Here is a 22,714-nt window from a genome sequence, read left to right on the forward strand (position 1 = left end):
CCATTCAGATGCCTTCTCTTTAAGCACAGGCACCCTACCTCAGAAGAGTGAGAAGGCAAAGTTGAGAAAATTCTGACTATGAAGGTCTTGAACCCAGAGTATTTTATGCTATGTGGGAAAAGCTAGAAGTAGGGTATGACCCCACCCCAATCCAAGCATGAGATGACTGGGTTTTTATGTCAGGGTGAAACAGGAAGGATGAAAATGTACAGGTGACTCCAGGACACATTTCATAAGACTTGACTTGAGAGCTATTGGTTCTGGGAGGTGAGAAAAGGGAGAAGTCGAAGATGAATCAGATGTTTCTAAGCTAAGAGACTGACTGGTGGTGCTGGGATGAATGAGAATGGAGAAATCCGATGGGGCAATGCTTAACAAGTGGTGAATAATGCTGAGCCCTGACCTCCCAGAACAAATTCCTTTCATCCTGGGTACAACAGTCTGCATGGATCCCACAAACCACCAAGCGACCAATAACGTCAACCTTCCTTCTCATTTCTCCTAGTCCCACTGACCAAAAAACAGAGCTCACCATCATGGCCAAGATCAATCAATAAATTTTAAGCCAATCAAAAGAGTAAGGAAAGTGATGAACTCCAAGTCCCTCTACAGTTCCACTGACTCACGTGAGTTCTAGAGAGCAAATACACCTTGGAATCCAGCACACAGGACCTTCCCTTCCCTTGCATGACAACATCCCAGGCAATATAAGCAGAAAAATGCCTCATCTCCATGACTTTCTTAACTCTCACCCACAAGAGGTACCTCATAGGATCTTTCAGCATAAGATGACTCAGGAGCTTCCTCTAAACAATTCAGGCGTCATAGCAAAAAAAAAAAAAAAAAAAAAAAAAAAAACTTGCATGGATCCCATGGACCTACCATTGATCAATAATTTCAATCTTCCTGAAAACATTGTTTGCTCAACCTGCTGATAGGTAGAAAAACCAATTGAGGTCACTTTTCCATCAACAGCATCTCTAACTGCTGATAGATGGTGGGCAGAAGAAAACAAAGATTGAACCAAGCCTCAGGATCTTGATTATAGACTCCAACTAGCTGGATAAATGCACAGATGTGCAGGTGAAAAGAGGGTAAGAATCCATGCTTGTCCATGTGAGCCCTAGTGAGTTCTTAACATGTGTGTGCTTTTTTTTTTAACTTTCAAAATAGCTCAAAGTGGTGATGTGTTAACTGAGATAATATGAGCATAGGCCTCAGAATCTGTCTTCCTCATAGTGTTGTCTAGTGAATGCTTCCTGTTGTTGTTTTCTTGTGTGCCTTCCTACAAAAGGTATGCTTTGGTGGTCAAAATGCATGCTGAAAATGTTAGCTGAGCTTGCCCTCATCCAAGATATGAAGTCACATCTGGACAGACAGAATTCAGTGTAACCTTATGATAGTTTAGACTGTGTAATTCAATTGACCCCTGCCTGTCACCAGTTTTAATGTATAAGGCAGATGAATTTGCTACTCTATAAGGAACCAGGTGTATTAAGAAATGAAAGCTTTAACTTATTTGGGTTTTAATTCAGTATGTGGTAATATTTGTGCAATATACTTTTCATTATACTTTTAGAAATATTTTCAGCCACCTGAAAAAATGTATTAAAATCACACACAAGAAAATGTGATGTCTTATTGGTCAGGACTGCATTCTCCGTCTGGCATCTACTGGTCTCAGTCAAACAGTATCTTACTGGTCTTAATAAACTGTCCCACAGTGGCCAGCATGCGCTGGACCTTCTGGATATGTGTATAATAAAAGAAGAAAACTCCGTGGTGTATTGTAGCTGAGCTTAGTCTGTGAGTGCGCTAGAGAGGTTTGTTCCGTTCACTTCATTTTGCTCCTAAGTATGGAGTCTGTACTTTGAAGTTCATCTCTTGACAAGTCCCCGCATGCGGAGATTGCAAGAGCTTGGAATGACTTCAAAGTTGGCGCCATGGTCGCTTTCTGCCAGAACGAAGGAGAGACATCAGGGCCTGCCTACCAGGCTCGGGAGGTTTTCTTTCCCGGAGATTTGCAATATGCAAGAGCTGTTTGTTGCAACATGAAAGAGTAAGAGGAGACAGATGATAGCAAGAATAAGCCTGCACAGGCTCCCACGGAATCAGTCTACAGTGGCTTTCTCCCTCACCCCAAATCCAGACTTCTTCAGGGCCCAGACATCAAACATACCACAAAGGGAGTCTTTTGAGTTACTTATTCTATTCTTCTGAGTGGTTTACAGAATCCTACAGGCCTGCCAAGCTGTTCTGAGAGCAGAATGTGGCCGTCAGATTACAAATGTCATTCTCCCATCATGACCAAGTTTCATCAAAGGGTGTAGTCTAATGCCTCATCTTTATTATTCGATTGCCCAACCAGTAGTGTAGCCCAGAAAGGGTTTTCCCTCTTTAAAACAGGATCTGATCTCTGTGATACTACAGTCACGGTGATGCAGCGTGAGTCAGAGCATGCTACACTGAATCCTAATGTCAGAGAAGACTCCGAGATGCACACCCCACAGTCTTTCTCCATATTTCCAGATTTCATGACAGAAGAGCTTATATTTTTTTAGCCTTTGATGTTTAGTCCTCTTGATATAAGTTATGTGACATGAAAACCAAGCACTAGCTATTAGAAGTAAGAATTATGAGTTTCAGTAGCTTAATATCAGAGTCTCAGCAGAGCCAGGCTGCCTCGGTCTGACATCACCACTCATCACCACAATCTTAGCTCAGTTTCTCAGCTTCTGTGTGTATTCGTTTTCTCAGTCATGAAATGAGTAATCTAGTCCTCACCTCCCTGAGTGCCTGCCACAGAGGATGAGATCAATACCTGTTTATTAGTATTTCCTTTTCTATTAGTCAGTTTTGATCTTTCACTATTATAAACAAATGTGAGATCCAAATCAAGAACAACTGAAACAACCTAAAAATAGCTAAATCCACATTGTCATCAAGGAGTTAGCTTTTTACTATCAGGATGAGGGTAGGTAGGGGTGGAGTGGGCAATCCCTTCTATACTAGTCTCCAGAACAACATTTTCAATAGTATAATTGTGGGTTGTTGTTCTTTCCTATTAATTGTGAGTTGAAATCCTGAACATTGTTTTCTTTTATTCTTATTTACCCAGATCTAGAAAGGATCAATAGTTAAGAGACTTATACGGGCTCAAAAATCTCAAAAACAAACAGTGAACAAAGATAACCGGTTTCCAATACCTTTCTCTTGTGTCCACATGATTGAATTTTGGCAAATCACAATCTCTCTGGGCACTGGGTGTCTTGTGTGTAATATGAGCAGGTCCTTTCTGGTCCTGATGGCAAACCAATCAGAGCTATTTTTTTTCTTTTAGGACAAGGCTTATGTGGTCAAGGAGGCTAGCAAACACACGTTCAGTGTTTGGGCTCTCCTCTAATTTTGTTCTCCGCCTCCAGACATGATCACTTTCTATACAATTACTACTACAGCGTGCCAACAGCTCCCTGTTCCAATAGTTTCTCATCTCTTTTTCCGATTCTGTTTCTTTCAGAACCCTCCTGATCAGGCCTGGAGGCATTGCTCACTCTTCTGTTTCTCACTTAGCTCAGTGGGATGCTGAGGCCTCTGCACTATTTCCTCCATGAATTTCCAACTCCTATCAGATTGCGCCAGTCGGTTTAAAACCATTCATCCCAAAACCTTACAGTTCTTTCCTGAAAGTTTCACAAGAGAATTTTAGGTCTTTGGAAACGAACTTTTAAAATAAAAAATTGGTGAAAATGGGTTGAAAGGAGCTAGTAAACTGTCACTATAGATGAATCAATCCATTGCATCTTAAGGTAGAATATCCAAGATTAATTGTCAATCTGCATTGATTGTATTATTGTTATAGTCCATGTTTTCCTTCTTAAGTCTTATATACTGAAGATATAAAGAACACATAAACTTCATTAAATATGCCACCAGTCTGCTACAAAGAGCTAATGTACACACAATGAAAAAATGAAATTATGCTGTTTTAATAACAACCTAATTAGTTCTCATTGACAACTTTACATAACGGCTTATGGGAAAGTCCTTCAGAAAAACAGTCCTATTGGGGTGTAAGGGATTGCTTACTCTGCACCAAGGGTTTAGATGTTTTACACTAGCTGACCTGATAGCTTCTGAATTACCCTACTGTGCGTGACTGAAACAGATTCCCATGATTCTCATCCTACTTCTCATGACCAGGTGACTGAAAAATCACGGTACTTATTTCAAAGTCAGTAGCATGTTACTGTTACTCTTCAAAAATGAATTCAGCATTATATTCTGGTACACTGCCAACTGTCACAATTATTTGAAGTTGGTTTGGTAAAGTTGTTTCATCAGGATCTTTTGAGGAGGTGGTTGCTTTGAAACAGCTGGTCTTTTCCCCCCAAACTAAGAAAACTAATCCCCAAAGAAATGAACAACAGTAGCTATACACTAAAAGCAGAGCTGGTCAAATAACTGAGGCTCAATGCTCCCCTTTTGATGCGAAGGACTTCCTGAGTCCTTCCTGCTTCTCTGTGTCAGATCCAAAGAGAAATAATGGAGTGAGCCAGGCATTTGGCCCACTTTATAACTGGGCAGTGACTTCATAGAAGAGAAGCAGCATTAATTAGGAAACAACCTTCTTTCAAGCAAAATACATTGACATGTTTACACTGCTCAGCTCTCATCAGTGAGGAACAGAAGAGGTGTTTGCAGTCCAGGATTTTGTTTGTTCAGTTGATCAAATATGAGTCTGTGTTTTCTACTATGGGAGTAAAGAATGGTGGAGCCTACCTATGGTGGCTGCCTTGTGTTGTCGTGCGTGGCGAGACCCGTGATGTAGACAGGAGGGTGTAGTTCATGTTGTCCTCTACGTGTTCTGTATTTTTCTAGATAACCATATAGATACAAAACTGAAGTGTTTTCTTTTTTTTCTCTCTCCCTTGATAATGTCTTTCTGTGAAGGCTGGACTGACATCTAACTCAAAATTCTCCTGTCTCAGTCTTCCAAGGACTGGAATTATAAACATATATCACCATATCTGTCTCAGGTTCAACATTTTTGTTGCTCGAGAATTGCAAACATGTACATAATGTGTTTTTATCACCCTTCCATTCCCACCTCACCAATTTCTCCTCCATCCCCCATCTGTACCACTTCTTCTCCCAGCTTCTTGTGTCTCTTTTCCCCCCAAAGTCCACTTTTTGATTTGAAGAACTGGGAGGGAACCCCACACAAGTTTTTTTTTTGCAGCTGCTGCCAAGAGAAAATACCAATTTAAAAAAATAAATCTTAGAATCGAGCGTTGACACAGCATTAAAATAAATTTTAAGTAGACAGCAAATATTAGAGAAACAATCAGTTATTTACTTACAAGTTGGTTTTGCTGTTGGTGGAAATTTGGTCCGGGTAATAGCCAGAATTATGAAAATAATGACTGGCCATAAGATCAAGACAAGTGTCCAAAGCTGCAAAGCAACAAGAGAAAAATGTTATAGTACTGGCAGTAAATATATAAATATATATTATATATATACATATATATAGCAAAAAAAACCCTACTGAATAGAAGAATACTGTCAAACTATGACATTCCAATACAGGCTGGATATTTTACTACCTTTATTATTCACAGGAAAAAAAGGAGAGAATTTCATAAATGCAGATAACTTCATAACAATGTTTTTTCAGATCTAGTCTTCAAATGTTCACTTGAGGTTCCCTCTCTGCTCATCAATCATGACTGTCTGAAGAGTGATTATTTTAAACCTCAAATAACATCAGTAACTTCCAGAAAAAAAAAATATTTTAGTATTTCCCATTTGTCTGTTGGGAAAGACTCAGCATCCCAAGTACAGCATACGAAATACAGCATAATTTCACCTTGGACACATCTTACAATTTCCAAAGTCAGCATTCTATGCGCAGCTACAAAGGCTAGCGTGGAGCCTTGAGTAACGGCCCAATAAATACTGTTGAACAAAACAGTGAATGAATGGGCCACAAAATGAATAGTTGAGTCAGAGAGCGAACTGTGGCTCTTTGCCGCCACCCGTGAGTAGCATCCTGTATGCTTCCATTGTAGAGCCTAATTTGTTGTGATGGTTGCCTCGTTCCCAGAAAAAACCAACAGCTCATTTAGGGTAAAGACAGTATTGTATTCATTCCTTAATTTTCACTACCTGCTGTAAAATAGGATCCCAAGGAACGTACACTGCCACTGAAACTTCTAAGAGAGTTTCACTTTCAGGCACAGTCATAGCCACTATCCTACCCAATTTAAACACAGCTGGAGCTAGGGAGATTGACCAGCCTCAGTGGGTAAAGATGCTTGGTGTGCGAGGCTAAGCACCTGAGTTCCATGTCCAGAACACATAGAAAGGTGCAAGGAGAGAACTGACTCCACAAAGTTGTTCTCTGACCTACACACACACACACACACACACACACACACACACACACACACAGAGAGAGAGAGAGAGAGAGAGAGAGAGAGAGAGAGAGAGAGAGAGATAATGCTGATGATAACAATAATGGTACTAGTAAAAATTTTAGAAGTCACAGTTGGTCCCTGCAACCCAGGTTTGCAATTGGGCTGCTCAGAAGCCAAAGGCAAAAGGAACACACGTTCAAATCCTGCCTGGGCCACCGAAGGAGTTTAACTTGATCCTGGGCAATCTAGTGAGACTGTCACAAAACAAAAGAATAAAAAGAGGGCTCATCTAATTTGTACAAGGCCGTGGGTTCAATCCTTGGGACTGAAAAGAAATCTCACTCACTATCTGCCTAATGGTTTTCAGGCTGATGATACTGCCTCCTGAGCAGTGAAAACCGCATACTCACAAAAAAAGTGAACAGCTGCTCCAAGAGTTTGGTGCTCAAAGCAAAGCATGGAACACAAACTTTGCTTGTATTCAATCCAGTTCAACATAGACCCTTCTATCATTTCTCACGCACTTTTCAGAGCAAATCTCAAATTTTCTCTCTGTGGCTCTTTGGTGTTGCAAACAATGCAAAGCCAATTGCTTATTGATCCCCAGTTACTGATCCCTCACAACTCTCAACCAGAAGCGTCACTAAAACCTCTGCTGTGGATCTCAGAGTGTGATTGTGATTCTCCTCACTGGTAGGTAGACTTGGGGTATAAGGGCAAGGTGTTTTTTGTTTTTGTTTTATTTTGTTTTTTAAGATTGAAGACATTCTTTTAGCTCTGGGACATCTGACGTTTGGTTTGATCAGAGCTGAGATACATGCAGACAGGTGGAACTGCTTAATGTAAAGGGACCCTTCTCAGACAGTGATGTGTACACTGAGTTGCCTGGGGAATCTCAAAACATTCAGATGTGGACTTGATAGATTTGAAGGGAGTCCTGGGGGGTCTGCATGTCTAAGGCTCCCAGGTAGGTGGTTGATGGTCCACAGACTATACTTTGCACAGACAGGCATCAGCTATAAAGAACTGTTTATCGGGTCTTACAATGTTTTTTTCTGGAAAGTCTCCTTGGGATCACCTGACGGTAGAATCTCAGGGGCATTTCTTTTTTTGTTTGTTTGTTTGTTTGTTTTTCAAGATAGGGTTTCTCTGTGTAGCTTTGCATCTTTCCTGGATCTCAGTTGGTAGTCCAGGCTGGCCTCGAACTCACAAAGATCCGCCTGCCTCTGCCTCCTGAGTGCTGGGATTAAAGGCGTGCGCCACCACTGCCCGGCTTCTCAGGGGCATTTCAAAGCTTAAATATGAGAAAACATTACATTTTTACTTTCTGTCACTTGTAATTAAAATTTCCAATAATTACGTGTGTAGTCAAGGAACTCAGATGCCATTAAGCCTGTGACTTTATCAGCATCAGAACTCATGGATATTTGAAAATCACATTAAGATTGTGGCAGGCACCCCAAATCCCAAATGTTATTTCTACTTATTGGCATGTTAAAATGATGGCACTATGGAGTTGCCACTAGACCTTTAATTTAATACTACAATTAAAAGAAGACATTTTATCATCTAACAAATTCTCTTTTGATGCTTTAATAACAATGTTGACACAGTTGGCTTCGTTTACCATCCTATTTATTCAATTTTTTGAATTTTAAAACATCACCATTAGAGGAGCCAGGGACTAGCCCAGACTGCCAAACACGATCAAGGCATCAAAGATGCTAAGGACTCTTAATCTGATACAGTTTATGTCTTCTGCTTACCAAATGCAGGCACAACTTGTCCAAGTCACACACTCAGTGGGTAAACAGGTTGTGAGCATGGGTGTGAGTCTCAAAATATACAGGGCAGAAAATTTTAATGTAATTATCATACTGTTTGGAGGATTAAAGAAAAAATCATTGCAGAAAGCAGATTGGAAAAAAATATTAGTGCCACAGAATTATAAACTGCGTTGTTATTCTTGCCTGGTCCTTGAATAGTTGACAAATTGGAGTATGTTTTTCAGACATTCTGGATACAAAATGCCTATTATACTTTATGTGACTCATTTGAAATGTGGACTACAGGAAATTGAGTTTTAAAAATGAATGATTGTGGATTTAACCATTTGGTATGGGAGACTGTAGTTACTCTTTAAAGAGAATGTTCTTTTGAATACAAGGTGTGGAATCCATCAGTTGCTTTTAGAAACATCTATTTGTTACTCCACTAGCCTCATGAGGATCAGCAACTGAGATAAACTATTCCAGACATCCACCTTCAAATGAGGGATGCACTCTGGCATTTCTTAAAGTTGTCCTTTTGATTGATCTAATTGGATGATTTTTTTTTTCCATGAGGGTGTTTTGGCATATTTTGAAGTTAATTTCAGAGCTATTTTAAGTCCAGATAAAAATACAGTCTAAGTCAGAGAAATGTAAGGCAATTTAGGAAAAAAAAAGTTAAGGAAAAAAAAAAACTTATCACAAAGCCTATAAACAAATCTATTATCACAAGCTTTTCCTGGGATTTTGGTTCACAGAATGTTTGAGGACATCACTGCATGCTGCATCACAGAGGGATGATAAATACAAAGTCCTCTGTACTGTGGTCTTGGGGATGTTGAAGTTGACAAAATCACAAAAGCAGGAAATAAAGTTTAAACTTCCATAACAGAGGAGTTGCTTTCATTCAATGCTAAATATTATCATAAGCAACCAGAGATCAAAAACAGTGAAGGATCCAAATGCTGAACCAATGAGCCGTGGCTTCTGTTTGTTTGGCAAAAGGCTAATGTATTGACTTTACACTTAATAGACACAGGTGCTCCTTAGCAGCCCGAAGAAAGCCATCCCTAAAGGTTGTGTATTCTGTTGATATTTTAATCATCTCAGTCTATCTCTATAACTCATTAGTACCTCATCACCCTATGCTCTTGACCCTTAAAGGCATATGGACACTGGGGTACCAATTCCTTGGCGGGAAATGATATTTGTGTTCTCCAAATCATTCAGGGTTTGTTTTCTATCTGAAATGCCCTGTTCTGTGACTTCTCTCTCCATTCATTCCTGAACAGTTCATTCCTCTTTAAAAAGCCCACCCGCACTAGGACTGAAGAGGTCCCAGTGGCCACGTGAGAGAAATGGCTGATGAGGACCCCAGTGTTAAGAAGATGGTCAACAGAGCTCCAGTGGGCTGAAGAACACAGCACAGAGAAAGAAGAGGGAGGGAGCGGCAAGTGACTGGTTTCCTCTGGTGAAACTGACCAAATTGTCCCCACTAGGGGGACTCCAAATGCTCACTATTGCACAGGGATTTGCAAGTATGGAGAAGAAGCTAGAATGAATTCAGTAGTTATGGGTCAGAATTATCAATATGAGTATAAACTTAGGATGGCTAATCCTGGTGGTCAACTTGGAGTACCTAAGAAGAGGGAACCGCAATTGAAAAACTGCTTCCATCAGCTAGGCCTGTGGGCTTGTCTGTGGGGACATTTCCTTGGTTGCAAACTGACAGAGGAGGACCCATCCCACCATGAGGGGCACACTTCCTAGGCAGGTGGGCCTGAGAACAAGCCAGTAAGGAGCATTCCTCCCTGGCTTCTGCTTCAGTCTCCTGCCTTGAGTTCTTGCCTTGACTTCAGTTAATTGTGAACTATAGCTACATACGCTGAAATAAACCTTTTCCTCCCCAAGGTTGATTTTTATCTCAGTGGTTTATTACAGCAGCAGAGAATCGAGCTAAGATCATGCCTCACTTCCAAAATGTATTTTAAAAAGTCATGATGGCATGTCCATTGAAGCCAGCACTGGAGAGCCAGAGGCAGGTAGATCTCTGTGAGTTCAAAGCCAGTCTGGTCTACAGAGCAAGTTTTAGGCTATATAATGAGACACTGTCAAAAAAAAAAAAAAAAAAAAAAAAAAGGCACAAAATGATAGGTATAAAAATGTATAGCTTATCTCCTGCTTTTCTACTTTATGATTCCAAAGTGCTTCCTGCCTCATTTTTATGTCATTGTCTCATCCCTGAAAGCATTAATTTTTCCAAGAAATCTTAGCTTCTCCCAGTTGACATTTGGAGCTACCAGTGAACCTCGCCAGTGGACTACCACTATTTCCAGGCCTGGACATAGTGAGAAAATAAAGATAAAGAGAGAGCTATTCATCAATCAACAATCATGAAATAGATATAGGTAGGATAGAAGAAATCTAATAGTTATGGTGTTCAGAGACTGTCAAATACTGCGAGCATACCGAGGACACAAGTGCCAGCCCAGGGGAGTTCAAACTTCAGATTTGATCTTATGGCCAAACTTAAACAGTAAAATTCAGTGTTATAACAAAATATCCAGAGGTCCCCAAGTCTATAGATATAAATAAACACACGCATGAGCAGACAAAGAAACAGAATGCTTGGTAAGAAATGGAATGCATATGCACATTTTCCCACAAGGGGGAAATTGGCATCGTGCACTACCAATAAAATGCAGTAGCAGAAGAGAGAACGGCATCCTGGAGTTTCTTGCCCAATGAACTGCTGTAAAACTGAGGAAATGACCAATGCAAAAAAACAACTCATCCTGGGGGTTCAGAAGGACCAGGGTCATGAACGGCAAAGGCAGACGGAGAATCAGTTTCAGAATGAATGAGATGAGAGATGTGAAAACTGCATGCAGCTGAACAGGACCCAGAGCCCTAAAAGACAGTTTCAACAACCGGCAATGCTTGAGTCTACGAATCTGATGGCATTTTGCATTTATGCAGAAAAAAATCTAAGGATATATGGAAATAAAAACAAAGTAACTAAGAATCTGATGGTGTTTTACATGTACGTATAGGAACTAGCCTCAAACAATTGTGGGTCCTGATGACTTTTCTTTTAATTTGAAATGATTTCAAAATTAACAGCCTGGAAATTATTTTAATATGTCTCTTCTCAAAAAAAGTCCAGATCCAAGCTGAAAATGCAAGCATAAAGATGAAGCAATAAGAAAAGAGATAACGCTGGGCGGTGATGGCACATGCCTTTAATCCCAGCACTTGGGAGGCAGAGGCAGGCGGATCTCTGTGAATTCGAGGCCAGCCTGGTCTACAAAGTGAGTTCCAAGGAAGGCACAAAGCTACACAGAGAAACCCTGTCTCAAAAAATAAAAAAAAAAAGGAAAGGAAGGAAGGAAGGAAGGAAGGAAGGAAGGAAGGAAGGAAGGAAGGAAGGAAGGAAGGACACAAACCAAAACTTCAGAGGCAGAAATTCTATCTATCCAGGCACAAAGTTGTTAAACTTGGAGGATACTTTTTAGCTTTGAGATAAATTTGACTAAAACATGGAAAGTTATGGACTAGGCAAATGTGTGCTTGCTTTGCACAGCAAACAATATAAGCAGAGGGCCCGGCATGACCCAGGAACAGCAGCTTCTGAGGATGGTGTTTTAAGAGCAGGTTAATCAGCAGAGCCCATTTGGGCGGCCTCTTCCGATGCACACAGCTGCAAGCTCTCTTAATGGACTGTCATGGGAACCTGGTCTTTCCCTCCACAGGGCAATGATCAGTAGTTAGACCATTCAGATGAAGTGGGGAGAAAGTGAACAGGATGGGGGAGGGGTAAGAGAGTGGAAGGGAGGTGGGGGTGTTGAGTGGGGGTGTTGAGTGTTGTGTATATAAAGCTGTGAATGTGAGGGCAAGGTGCATCTGTTTCATTTTTCACTGCTTAACCCATGGTAAACCAGTATTCTACCACTGAACTGCATCTAGCACCATGATGTTTGTTTTTGTGCTCTTTGCTTTTAATTAGCTTTTAGTTAGTGAACAAAATAGTGGATTTCATTATGACATTTTCACATATGTCTCGTGATGTAATTTGATCACATTCACCTTCAAGTTGTGGAAGGTAATGGCTATACTAGACATCATCCCCACCAGCTATACTCAGCAGAGTCTTCGAACACAAAATGACATCAATCCAATGTAAACTTGCCCCAGAATTTCCACTGAGAGTTGATTTGTAGTACCTAGCAACTAGTACCCAGTCACATTTACATATGTAAGAACTATTGTTCCAAGTCTTTGAGAAACCTCACAAAGCTGGTTTTCCAGGGGAAAAAAAAAGAAGAAGCTTATTATCACAACATTCTTGACTCAACCACCTTGTCAGAATTGTTCATTCTTTTTTTTAACATATAGTTTTCTTCTACCTTTTTCTATTTAAGATTTTTTTTTTAATTTTACATACCAACTACAGTTCCCACTCTCTCCCCTTCTTCTGCTCCCCCCATCCACTCCTCACAGGGGGTAAGGCTGTCTTTTGGGTAATCCACACAGGCTGGCATACCAAGTTAGGGCAGGACCAAGGCCCTCCCTGCTACATATAGTCTGAGCAAGACATCCCACCATAGGGAATGGGCTCTAAAAAGTTCATGTACCTGGGGTAAGTCCTGGTCCCATTGCCAGGGGCCTCATAAACAGATCAAGCCACACAACTGTCACTCACATTCAGAAGGCCTAGTGGGAGCTCACCGACTCTGGATTGACAGCTGGGGAGCCTACATGGAATTGTTCATTCTAATTCCTGCTAGTCTATCTGGTTCTATTTGTGATTAATATTGTTACTATCTTCTAATTATTTTACTCATGGGTAAGTTTTTAAAAAAAAAAAAAATGTTAAATTTTAATACCTATTTCAAAACTTGAGAAAATGACTTTAAAATATCACCTAGACATATTTGCCCTAGAGCAGAGAGTGACTGGGGGTGAATGGGCTAAATTCGACTCACAGAACAGTTGTATTCACTGCACATAGACTGTTGGTAATGGGGTTCAAATGCCTGAAAGTAGAGCATGTGGTCTGTCTCATTATAACTCTACCATCCCTCAAATTTTATTCTTCCTGTCTTTCACAAGTCACACCATTGCCTTGTCCTTCCAGATACTGGTGCCTCTGGTACTACAGTGATTTGAAGTTGGTTAAGTTATAAATGGATAGTACCAGGTATCAGTACTAAGCTTAGTTAGTGATATTTTGCCTAAATAAAACCAGAATGCCTAGCATGGCCGTCTAGTCTACTTCACCATAGTCTTGGAGACTCTTAACGACTCTGAGAATAGAACGTACAAAACAGAAATCATTCACAAAAGCTTTATGTGTTCCTTAGTATAAGAAAATTTGTTGAGCACCTAATGTAGTCCATGTCATAAGGATAAATAATTAAAATTTTCAGTCTTTTGAAGAGAGGAAACTTAAAAAACAAATACTAAGTGAATGCCATGGACAATGCTCTGGTGTAGGAAGGAAAGTGTGTGAAAGGAAGATATAACTCAAGGAAAGATAACTGAAAAAAAAACTCAAAAGATGAAAAGGGGCCAGGCAGAAGAAAAGACACGTGCATTAGACAGACTGGGAGAAAGAAGTAGAACTCTTTCAAGCAGAGGAAAGATTTGGGTAATGTTCACAGATGGGAAAGAGTAAAAGACTATCCTAGGAACACACAAAATGACTCATAGCCCGAACGAGCCATCTCCTGTGACCAGGCAAGACTTCCAGTGGAAGGAGTGGGACACCAACCCAGCCACACAACCTTCGGCCTACAGTCTGTCCTGCCTATGGGATGTGCTGGGATCGGTGCCTAGCCCAGTTGTCCTTAGAGAGACATCATCCAGCAACTGATGGAAAGATGCAGACCCACAGTCAAATATTAGGCAGAGTTCAGGGAATCTTCCAGAAGAGGAGGAGAAAGGATTATAGGAGGCAAAGGGATCAAGGACATCACAAGAAAACTCACAGAATCAATTAACCTGGGCTCACAGAGACTGACCAACAACCAGGGAACCTGCATGGGACTGACCTAGGCCCTCCGCATATATGTTACACTTGTGTAGCTTGGTCCTCTTGTAGGACTCCTAACAATGGGAACAGGGGCTGTCTCTGACTCTTTTATAGGCTTTTGGGACCCTGTTCCTCATACTGGGTCGCCTTGCCCAGTCTTAATACATGGGGAGGTGCTTAGTCTTACTGCAACTTGATATGCTATGTTTTGTTGATACTCATGGGAGACCTGCCCTTTCCTAAACAGAAATGGAGGAGGAGTGGATTGAGGGAGTCTAGGGGTGGGGGGAGGGGGGAAGACAGAGGGAGTGGCGGGAGGGACTGGGAGGAGAGGAGGGAGGGGAAACTATGACTGGGATGTAAAAATAAATAATTTTTTTTTTTAAAAAAAGAAAAGGTTAGAGAGAACATCTCTGCCTTGTGGCTGTTCAGCCTCAATCTGAACGCTTCTAGTGACAGCAAGTCCACTGCCCTGTGATTCTACGTTATCGGACAACACATTTTGCCCTTCATTTTTGCTTATATTAATGTTAAATCCTTCCTTCCTTTGCTCGCCATTTACTTATTGTAGTTTGGCCTTTCTGCACTTGAGAATTCTGCAAGTATCTGGAAAGAGAAGAGACCTCTTCACTCTCAGGGTATCTTCCACAATTCTCTACTGAGCCTTGTTTCAACACATCCTGCCCTGAACTTTCAAGATGGCTCAGTGGATAGAGGCCTTGCCACCATGCTTGACAACCTGAGTCTGATCTCCAAAAGTTACCTGACGGGAAGAAAGAACTGACTCTTTCAAGTTGTCTTCTGACCAACACACATGTACTTTTGTGCATACACACACAAGTCTATACAAATAAATTAATAAGTATATATATTTCCCAGAATGAAATATTGTAGTCAGGATGTCTTTTTCTAATTAGTGTCAGAATTTCTTATAGGATTCTGAAGGATAATACAGCTAATATGGATTGACTGCCTAGAACATGCATATGCTATTATACACTTAACTTGTGTATCTCACTTAGAATAACAAGTTCATTTCCTCTTGCAGATGGGAAAACCTAAGAAGACTAACTAAGCCTTTCCATAAGCCACAAAGCCATAGAGCTGATGTCTGAACATCTAGGATCTGGCTTCAGTACCAGTGCAATTAGCCACTAAGCTATATAGATTAAACAGCACAGAACAGAACTCTGGCTCACTTTGCTCTGAATATTATATTTTTATTAGTTCATCCTTGAGACTAATAAAAGAGTTTTTATTATTTCAAAGCTAGAGAGCATTGAAAGTCATTTAAAGGTCTTCCTGTAATCTAGAATCATAACTTTTTATTACAAACTGGAAAATAAAAGTTGTCCAACCTTCCATAACATAAAATACATTGCCTCTTCCTTCCTCTAACCCCTTAATTTTGCATTTCCCTGGAAGACAAGAATGACAGTTACTGGAAAGAAGAGAGGATCCTGAGATTTCCATTCAAAATAAGAGTTCCGTGTCTTAAATCTGGAATAAACCTTAGTTCCACCTCCAAAATAAGGCATTAAAGATGCCATGGACTCCTTAGTGAGCTGGGCTTTCTAATAGTCAATGCTGCTATCCATATAAATAACTCAGGTAAAAACTAGCGGTAAGTCATATTACTGGACTCTATCCTTATCGAGTACAATGCATTTCAGAGATTGGTGAATGTCATGTAGAAACAACATACTTTGTCGAGTTGGTAATGAAAGTTATTTAAAATTAATATTTAAAGCTAGCGTACAAAGTTATGGGTATCATGATGGTGTTTTCTTACATGTATGTCATAGTGTAAAACAACACATTATTGTTGGACATTAAGCAAGCTTATCTCTAACTGCTCCAATTTCTAAAGCAACTTGATCTTATTTGCTTTATGTTTATTGACAGAATTTAAACTTGCACATCTGCTGTGTATTAGGTTCCATAATTAACAAATGAGAAGAAAATTTTTGAGCAATGAAAAGGAATGTAGGGAGTCAGTGGTCCCCATCTTCATGCAGTGAAAGGACCAGAGAATTGGCTCGCCTAGCAGAGTGAACCATACAGGACCTACTTTATATTAAACTAATGTAGAATAGATTCTGAGAGACAACTTAATGCCATCGGGTTCTAATCTAAAAGTTATTTTAATTCACAGGCCAACCTGTGTTAAGGTTTCCCCTTTCTTCCTCTAGTCACCCTGACTGGAAAATGGACAAAAAGGGCAGAGATGCCAGGAGGAAAGGTCAACCTTGATTCAAAATGTCATTGAGGCAAATGTGGGAATGTCCAAAGAAGCTACTTCTGTCATCAATTGAGCTTAGGTATGATTCCCTGGAGAAGCACTTAGAACAGAAAATAATCAAGTGGCATTAATTTTCAGGTCAGAACTCTGAAATAGAATCCACTCCAACAAGACTTGAAAGCCCTGTTTGGGACCGATCATCCCAAAAGATAAACCCTTACCCTGTCTAAACATCTGTCAGCCCACAGCCCTCCACTGTCCGGTACCTGGTTCCTGTCATTAAGTGGTGTCTCATTGGGTGAGCCTTCCTGCTACTGTGCATCTCTCCTGAAACCTATCTTCATTTCCTTGTTATTTTTTTTTTGAGCTGAGGATCGAACCCAGGGCCTTGCGCTTGCTAGGTGAGCACTCTACCACTGAGCTAAATCCCCAACCCTCCTTGTTATTTTTTAATTGCAGGCTCAGCAGGGTCGCAACTGCATCTAATTGATTTTTTCCTATTTCCTACCATTTCTAGTGGCACATAATATATTTTTCTCTTCTTGTACAATACATTTTCCCCCACATAACTGAGAATTATATAAATTCTTTTAAATAAATAGCAACAGCTAAGGCCTACATAGTAGATACGTCCTTCTCTTTGGTGGACTGAACTCTGAACAAAGATCAGAGAAAATGGGATAAGTAAACAAAGACGAAATAAAGAAATAGTTACACAGCAGATTCCTGGGGGGGGGGGGGGAATCGGACTCTGATCCTTCAATTCATGCTATGACCTTGGATTAGTCCCTTGAACTCTATGAAACTCTGTAAAATTGTCAGTTACATAACTCTAAATATTTTGGCTTTCTAAGTAAGAGGAAAATTTATTTCAAGTGCAGTTTTAAGAGAGGTTCACCCACAAAATTATAACTCCATTGAATATTTAGATTATTTCTATTCTCATGTTAGTTCTCAAACCATACAGTTGTAATTCTTGTACCATTTTCTACCCTGGTATATGCATTTGTTGTTATTGTTTTGTTTTGTTTTTTTGTGGGGTTTTTTTTGTTTGTTTGTTTTTGGGGGTTTTTTGTTTGTTTGTTTGTTGTTGTTTTTTGTGACAGGGTTTCTCTGTGTAGTTTTGGTGCCTGTCCTGAATCTCTCTCTGTAGCTCAGGCTGGCCTCGAACTCACAGAGATCCGCCTGGCTCTGCCTCCCGAGTGCTGGGATTAAAGGTGTGTGCCTCCCGTGGTTTATGCATTTGTATTGCTCACTAGTGTTCAGTCTACCTTAATATTTTGTATGTCTTTCATTTCCCTTCACATGCCAATACTTCTACATTCATGCACTCCGTTACCTTCCTTTGCAAGCTTTCCTTCCCACCATCTTGCTTTGTGATGAAGCTCTTTTAAAAATTAAGGAAGGTTGACATGGCGGCAAGTCTGGCATTTCCTTTGACATTCAGTAAGGACAATTCATTTCTAGTATCACACACCTTCATTTGAATTTTCTTGAGCATAAAAGTCCAGTTTTGGAATACCATTTTCAGGATTATTATAAAGATACTTACATTTTAAAGGTTTAATTAAGGGAAAGAATATTGTCTTGAAATCTTGTTGTGTGTTGTGGGGAGCTGGGCATTAACAATTAAGTTTTTAGAGGCTGTAAGGAAACATGCCACCTTAGCATTGATTTTATCAACAATGTACCAGCTTTTACTTCCTTTATGGCTTTTTTTTTCTAACTATTGATTTTCATCATCTCCACACTTTATGTAAATGTCTTCTCTTCCATACTCTGTTCCCATGGATTTCCTTTCATCATTAATTTGAATAAAACAAGACATCCATATGACTCAACAACCCTCAGTAACTTATACTCATTAGAAAGCAGTTGGGTATCTATGTCCACATTTATATCTTTCCACACTATCTGGCAGCCCGTGTGCCCATTTTATAAATGGAAAACAAACAAACAAACAAACAAACCAGTGTTCAGGTATTAGATGCTATGTCATCATGGGAGGAGTCTCAACTCATGCTTGGGACATCCCCATGCCCAGGACTGCGTTGCCCTGCTGAATGACACCCAAAATCACCCACGTGGAAAGTATGGAGAAATTTTTTTTTTCTGCACTGCTTTCACAGTTAACAAACTGAACAACAACAAAAATATGTTAATGACTTTATTTTTTTATGTCTATCACACCCACGCAATCATATGACACTTTATGATTTAAAGCCCTGCCTATCAAATCCACTAAGGTATGTAAGCATCTAAGTAATTCTTTCTTTTGCTACATACAGTAGGATGCCAGGATTTCAGGCTCAGCAAGCCAGTATAGAGTGAGATAAGGTGCCTGGATAAAACGTCGGGTTGTATGATGCATTTCATTTGCACATCTGCATTACTCAGCTGAGGCTAGAGTGATTGCTCTAAAGAGAAGGGATCCCCCTAGTTCTCATGCATTCTTTTGAATAAATAATTCACAGAAACTTGTTCCTCCCTCCACCTTCCAGACCCTATCTGATGGCGTTCTGAATAGCTGGCTTTGAAATTTAAAAAGCAAATATTAATGTAAGAGCACAAAAAAAAAATGTGAAAAGAATAGCAAAGTGACTCAGTGATATTCTTAAAAGAATATATATGTGTGTATATATGCATGTATGACACATACATACATACACAAACAAGCCAGCCCACATAGTCTCACTTCCAATAAACGATTTTCAGATACTTGAATTCCTCCGGAAGCTTTTCCACCTCCTATTTTACTTTACAACCCAGTTCTTACCACTTTTAGCTTTCTGCAAGCATTTCCTCCCGTCTCAACTGCATTCAAAGGGTGCTTTCATTCATCCCATTAGAAATTCCCACCCCGTTTCTCATGTCATTGAGAAAAATTCTGAAAGCACTCCCACACCAGTTCCAGTCCATCCAGTAACAAGGTGCATACAGCCTTTGCTTTGTCCTGATCTACTCCTTTAATTTACTCAAAAGGCTGCTTTGGGGGCGTGTTAAGACTCGCCCCATTAGCTGAAAGACGGATGGAGGCAAGCGTTCTAAGTATCCTATTCCTGCTTTGAAAAAAAAAAATGCCTTAAAGCTCCTCTCTGTCTACCTCTCATTAGCATCACGTTTTAGGGTTGCCTGGAGTATTGCTTCGTGTCCCCCACACTCCCACTTTAAACAAAACAACAACAACAACAACAACAACAACAACAACAACAACAACAATAAAATCCTCACCGGCTGCCTTTTGACACCTAGCCAATTCTTCCACACCAGGATCCGAAGCTGATGAAACTGGGAAGCCATCCTTCAGACACCCTGAACAAGAAAATTCCTGTCTCTTCAGGCCTCAGGAGAAGACGTGGTGTCCCGTCCAACTTGCTGTGTGCCAATGGGTCGGGAGCCTTTTCACGGCATAGCTTCCTAGGGTCTGGGGCAAGAGACCCACAGCCCTTCTCTTCCCAGTGGGTTTGTTTTTCCTGTCAGTAAATCCTTAACCGAGAAGCTCTTCTCAACCAAAACGTCTTCAGAAACGAGGCACGAGCTTGGTGTGCCTTTCAGTGGCTTGTGCTTATTGTAAAATGATGGCCAGTTGCTGCCTGTTGCGCGAAGTCCACACTGCAGAAGAGAATGAGTATCATTCAGATAATGCCCCGCTGTAAAACAAACAAAAGGTGAACCCACACCTCCTACTCTCCAGAAATTAACTGCCTATCCACACCTTAGAGAACATGTCACCTGCACCAGCGCGTCATAGGCATTAGGCGGGACCCTGGACGGGCCAGTAGGACTCGTCCTACATCCCGATGCTGCTTCTTGATACATAGTGCCTGCCATGGCAGGGATGGGGCCCTGAGCATTTTACAGGTTCCAGAACTCAGGGAGTGACTCCTGGAGTATTTTAAGTGTTGCTGAGATCTTGTAAGTCAATAAAACCAGAGCTCAGACACGAAGCTGTAACCCCAGCCCATCATCAGATGATACACTATGAAAGCTCCAAAAGTTAGCCTAAAATGTAATGTTTTGACTTGGGTTGAACTCCTGCCACAGTTTACCAAGTTAAGAATAATGCTCCCCCCCCCCAAAAAAAAAAGAAAGGAAGGAAGGAAATTAAGGGTCAGCTAAAGGTAAAAATGACATGCTATGGGCTCCCTCATTTGGCACAGTTAAAGTGACCCAGAATATTTCTGCTATTCTCTCTGCCTGGGATGCTCTCCTCCCCCGGCTCCCGAGTCTCTACCTCTCAGAATTGTCTCTACAGTGACATCTTCCACAAAAGCCTTTTAAATGATCTCATCCGATATATCTATCCCTCTTTATAGTTCATCACAGTTCTTTCCTGCTGTCTCCCTCCAATAATTTAGATCTTGGCCATATTGTTATTTTGAATATCTCATTTAGATTAAAAATTCTATGAAGTCAGGAATGATTGTATATCTCAGTGCTTTATATATGATTGGTGCTTAATAATCACTATGGGATGAAACAGACCAAATTCATATTTGATTCTAACTCCTTGACCTGATTGATTGAGACTCTACTTGTGAAATCAGTTAAAGCATTGTTTGAGTTCTTCCTTCAAGCCAGAAGTAAACGCTGATTCACCTGCCTGGTCTCCATGCCAACAATGAGAGCTTGATGGCAGCCAGCCTGGGGCATGCTGGAGCCATGATAGAGCACACCCATTGCCTAAGTACTGGCTCACCTTACTGTGAAGTCTCCCAAAACCAATGCACCAGCGAGCAATCCTGGATATCTAGAAGGTGGCCCTTACAGGGTTTTTTCTAGGTAAGATTACAAAGTATTCTTCGAATGACAGAAAACCTCTGAACTAGCGTGCCTCTTCCACTCTTGGGTGCAGAGCTAGGGTTTGTATGGCTATCACAGATTCTTAGAATGGCTATGGTTTCTGTTTCCCTACCATCTCTAACTGATGTCACAACCCACAAGTCAGCAACAGCTCACAAACAAACAGCACTTATTTGGGAAGACAGAACGGGGTTGGGGATGTGATTCTAAGCACTGAGGGACATTGCAGGCACAGTGACTTTACTAAGTCAGGTAACCTCAGGTCAAAAGAACCTGACTCACCATGTGACTGATGCAGGCATGTGAGAGGTGAGCCAAAAATGTACCATGTGGCTTCCAAGAAGCTATTTGTCCATTCTACAGTGTCATACCAGAATTGTGCTATTTGGTGGCCTCTGTGCTTCTGATTGGAAGTCTTCATCTACTGTCTCTAACAGTCCAATGAATATAATGCGTTTTATTACGGCCCATGACTTTCTGGGAGCTCTATTTCTTCAGAGTAATTTCCCAGCTATACATAGATATTCTGTGTGTGTAAGGAAGTCTTGTGCATTTGTAATTGGTCCAAATGTCCCAAATATTTCCTTGGAGGCTGGGCAATCTTTTGTAAAATGTAACTTGCAGTAGTTTAATTAAGTTGGAGTACACTGGCAACAAGGCTTTCAAACTTTGCCCAGTTCTGAATGTCTTAACTCTAGCATCCATGTAGATCACATCTACTTCTGCTACTTTTCTTTAAGTTTGCAAATTCCTCTTTTTTTTGTGGGGGGGGGAGTGTTTTTTGTTTTTTGAGACAGGGTTTCTCTGTGTAGCTTTGCACCTTTCCTGGAACTCACTCTGTAGCCCAGGCTGGCCTCGAACTCACAGAGATCCACCTGGCTCTGCCTCCTGAGTGCTGGGATTAAAGGCGTGTGCCACCACCACCTGACTTGTAAATTTCTTTTAAGAGGAGATTTCAAGAATGAATTTTTGAACTCTAACTTTTTAAAAATATGAATAATTGTTCTTTATTTTTAACTGTTACTTTAAAATGTACAGTTATGTTTCTGTAATGTGATCTTCCTTTTTTATTTAATTAACTTTTTTTCATTTATTTTATATACAGACCACAGTTCCCCCTCCCTCCTCTCCTCCCATCCCTTGACCCACCCACCCTCACTCCCATCTGCTCCCCTCCCCATCCACTCCTCCTCCATCTCCATCCAGAAAGGGGCAGGCCTCCCATGCTAACATTTCTTTTAAGCCTAACATTAATCCTGAAAGGTATAGCTCCCATCAATTAAAGACCATGAACTCTACACAGATAAGACTTCAAGGTGGTTACCAGGACAAACAAAAGGACGCAAGGGGAAGAATGTTCGGGAGATTAGAGATGGTTATCTTGCTGGGGAGAATGCAGCATGTACCCCAGTCTTGATTACAGGTTGAGGTGCTGCTGACAGCTTAA

General features: G+C 40.7%; 1 protein-coding gene across 1 annotated transcript in view; it reads right to left on the bottom strand.

The window, feature by feature from the left end:
* Positions 1-19,764, bottom strand: part of Abca12 (ATP binding cassette subfamily A member 12) — a 167,874-nt gene extending 148,110 nt beyond the window's left edge. Inside the window, exons 1-2 of the mRNA XM_036172750.1 lie at positions 19,696-19,764; positions 5,361-5,454 (exon numbers count right to left, since the gene is read on the bottom strand). Coding sequence (XP_036028643.1) covers positions 5,361-5,454; positions 19,696-19,764 — 163 coding nt within the window. The remainder of the gene's footprint in view (positions 1-5,360; positions 5,455-19,695) is intronic.
* Positions 19,765-22,714: the final 2,950 nt, after the last annotated feature.

This window comes from Onychomys torridus, chromosome 23 (genome assembly GCF_903995425.1).
Source record: "Onychomys torridus chromosome 23, mOncTor1.1, whole genome shotgun sequence".
Classification (NCBI taxonomy): Eukaryota; Metazoa; Chordata; class Mammalia; order Rodentia; family Cricetidae; genus Onychomys; species Onychomys torridus.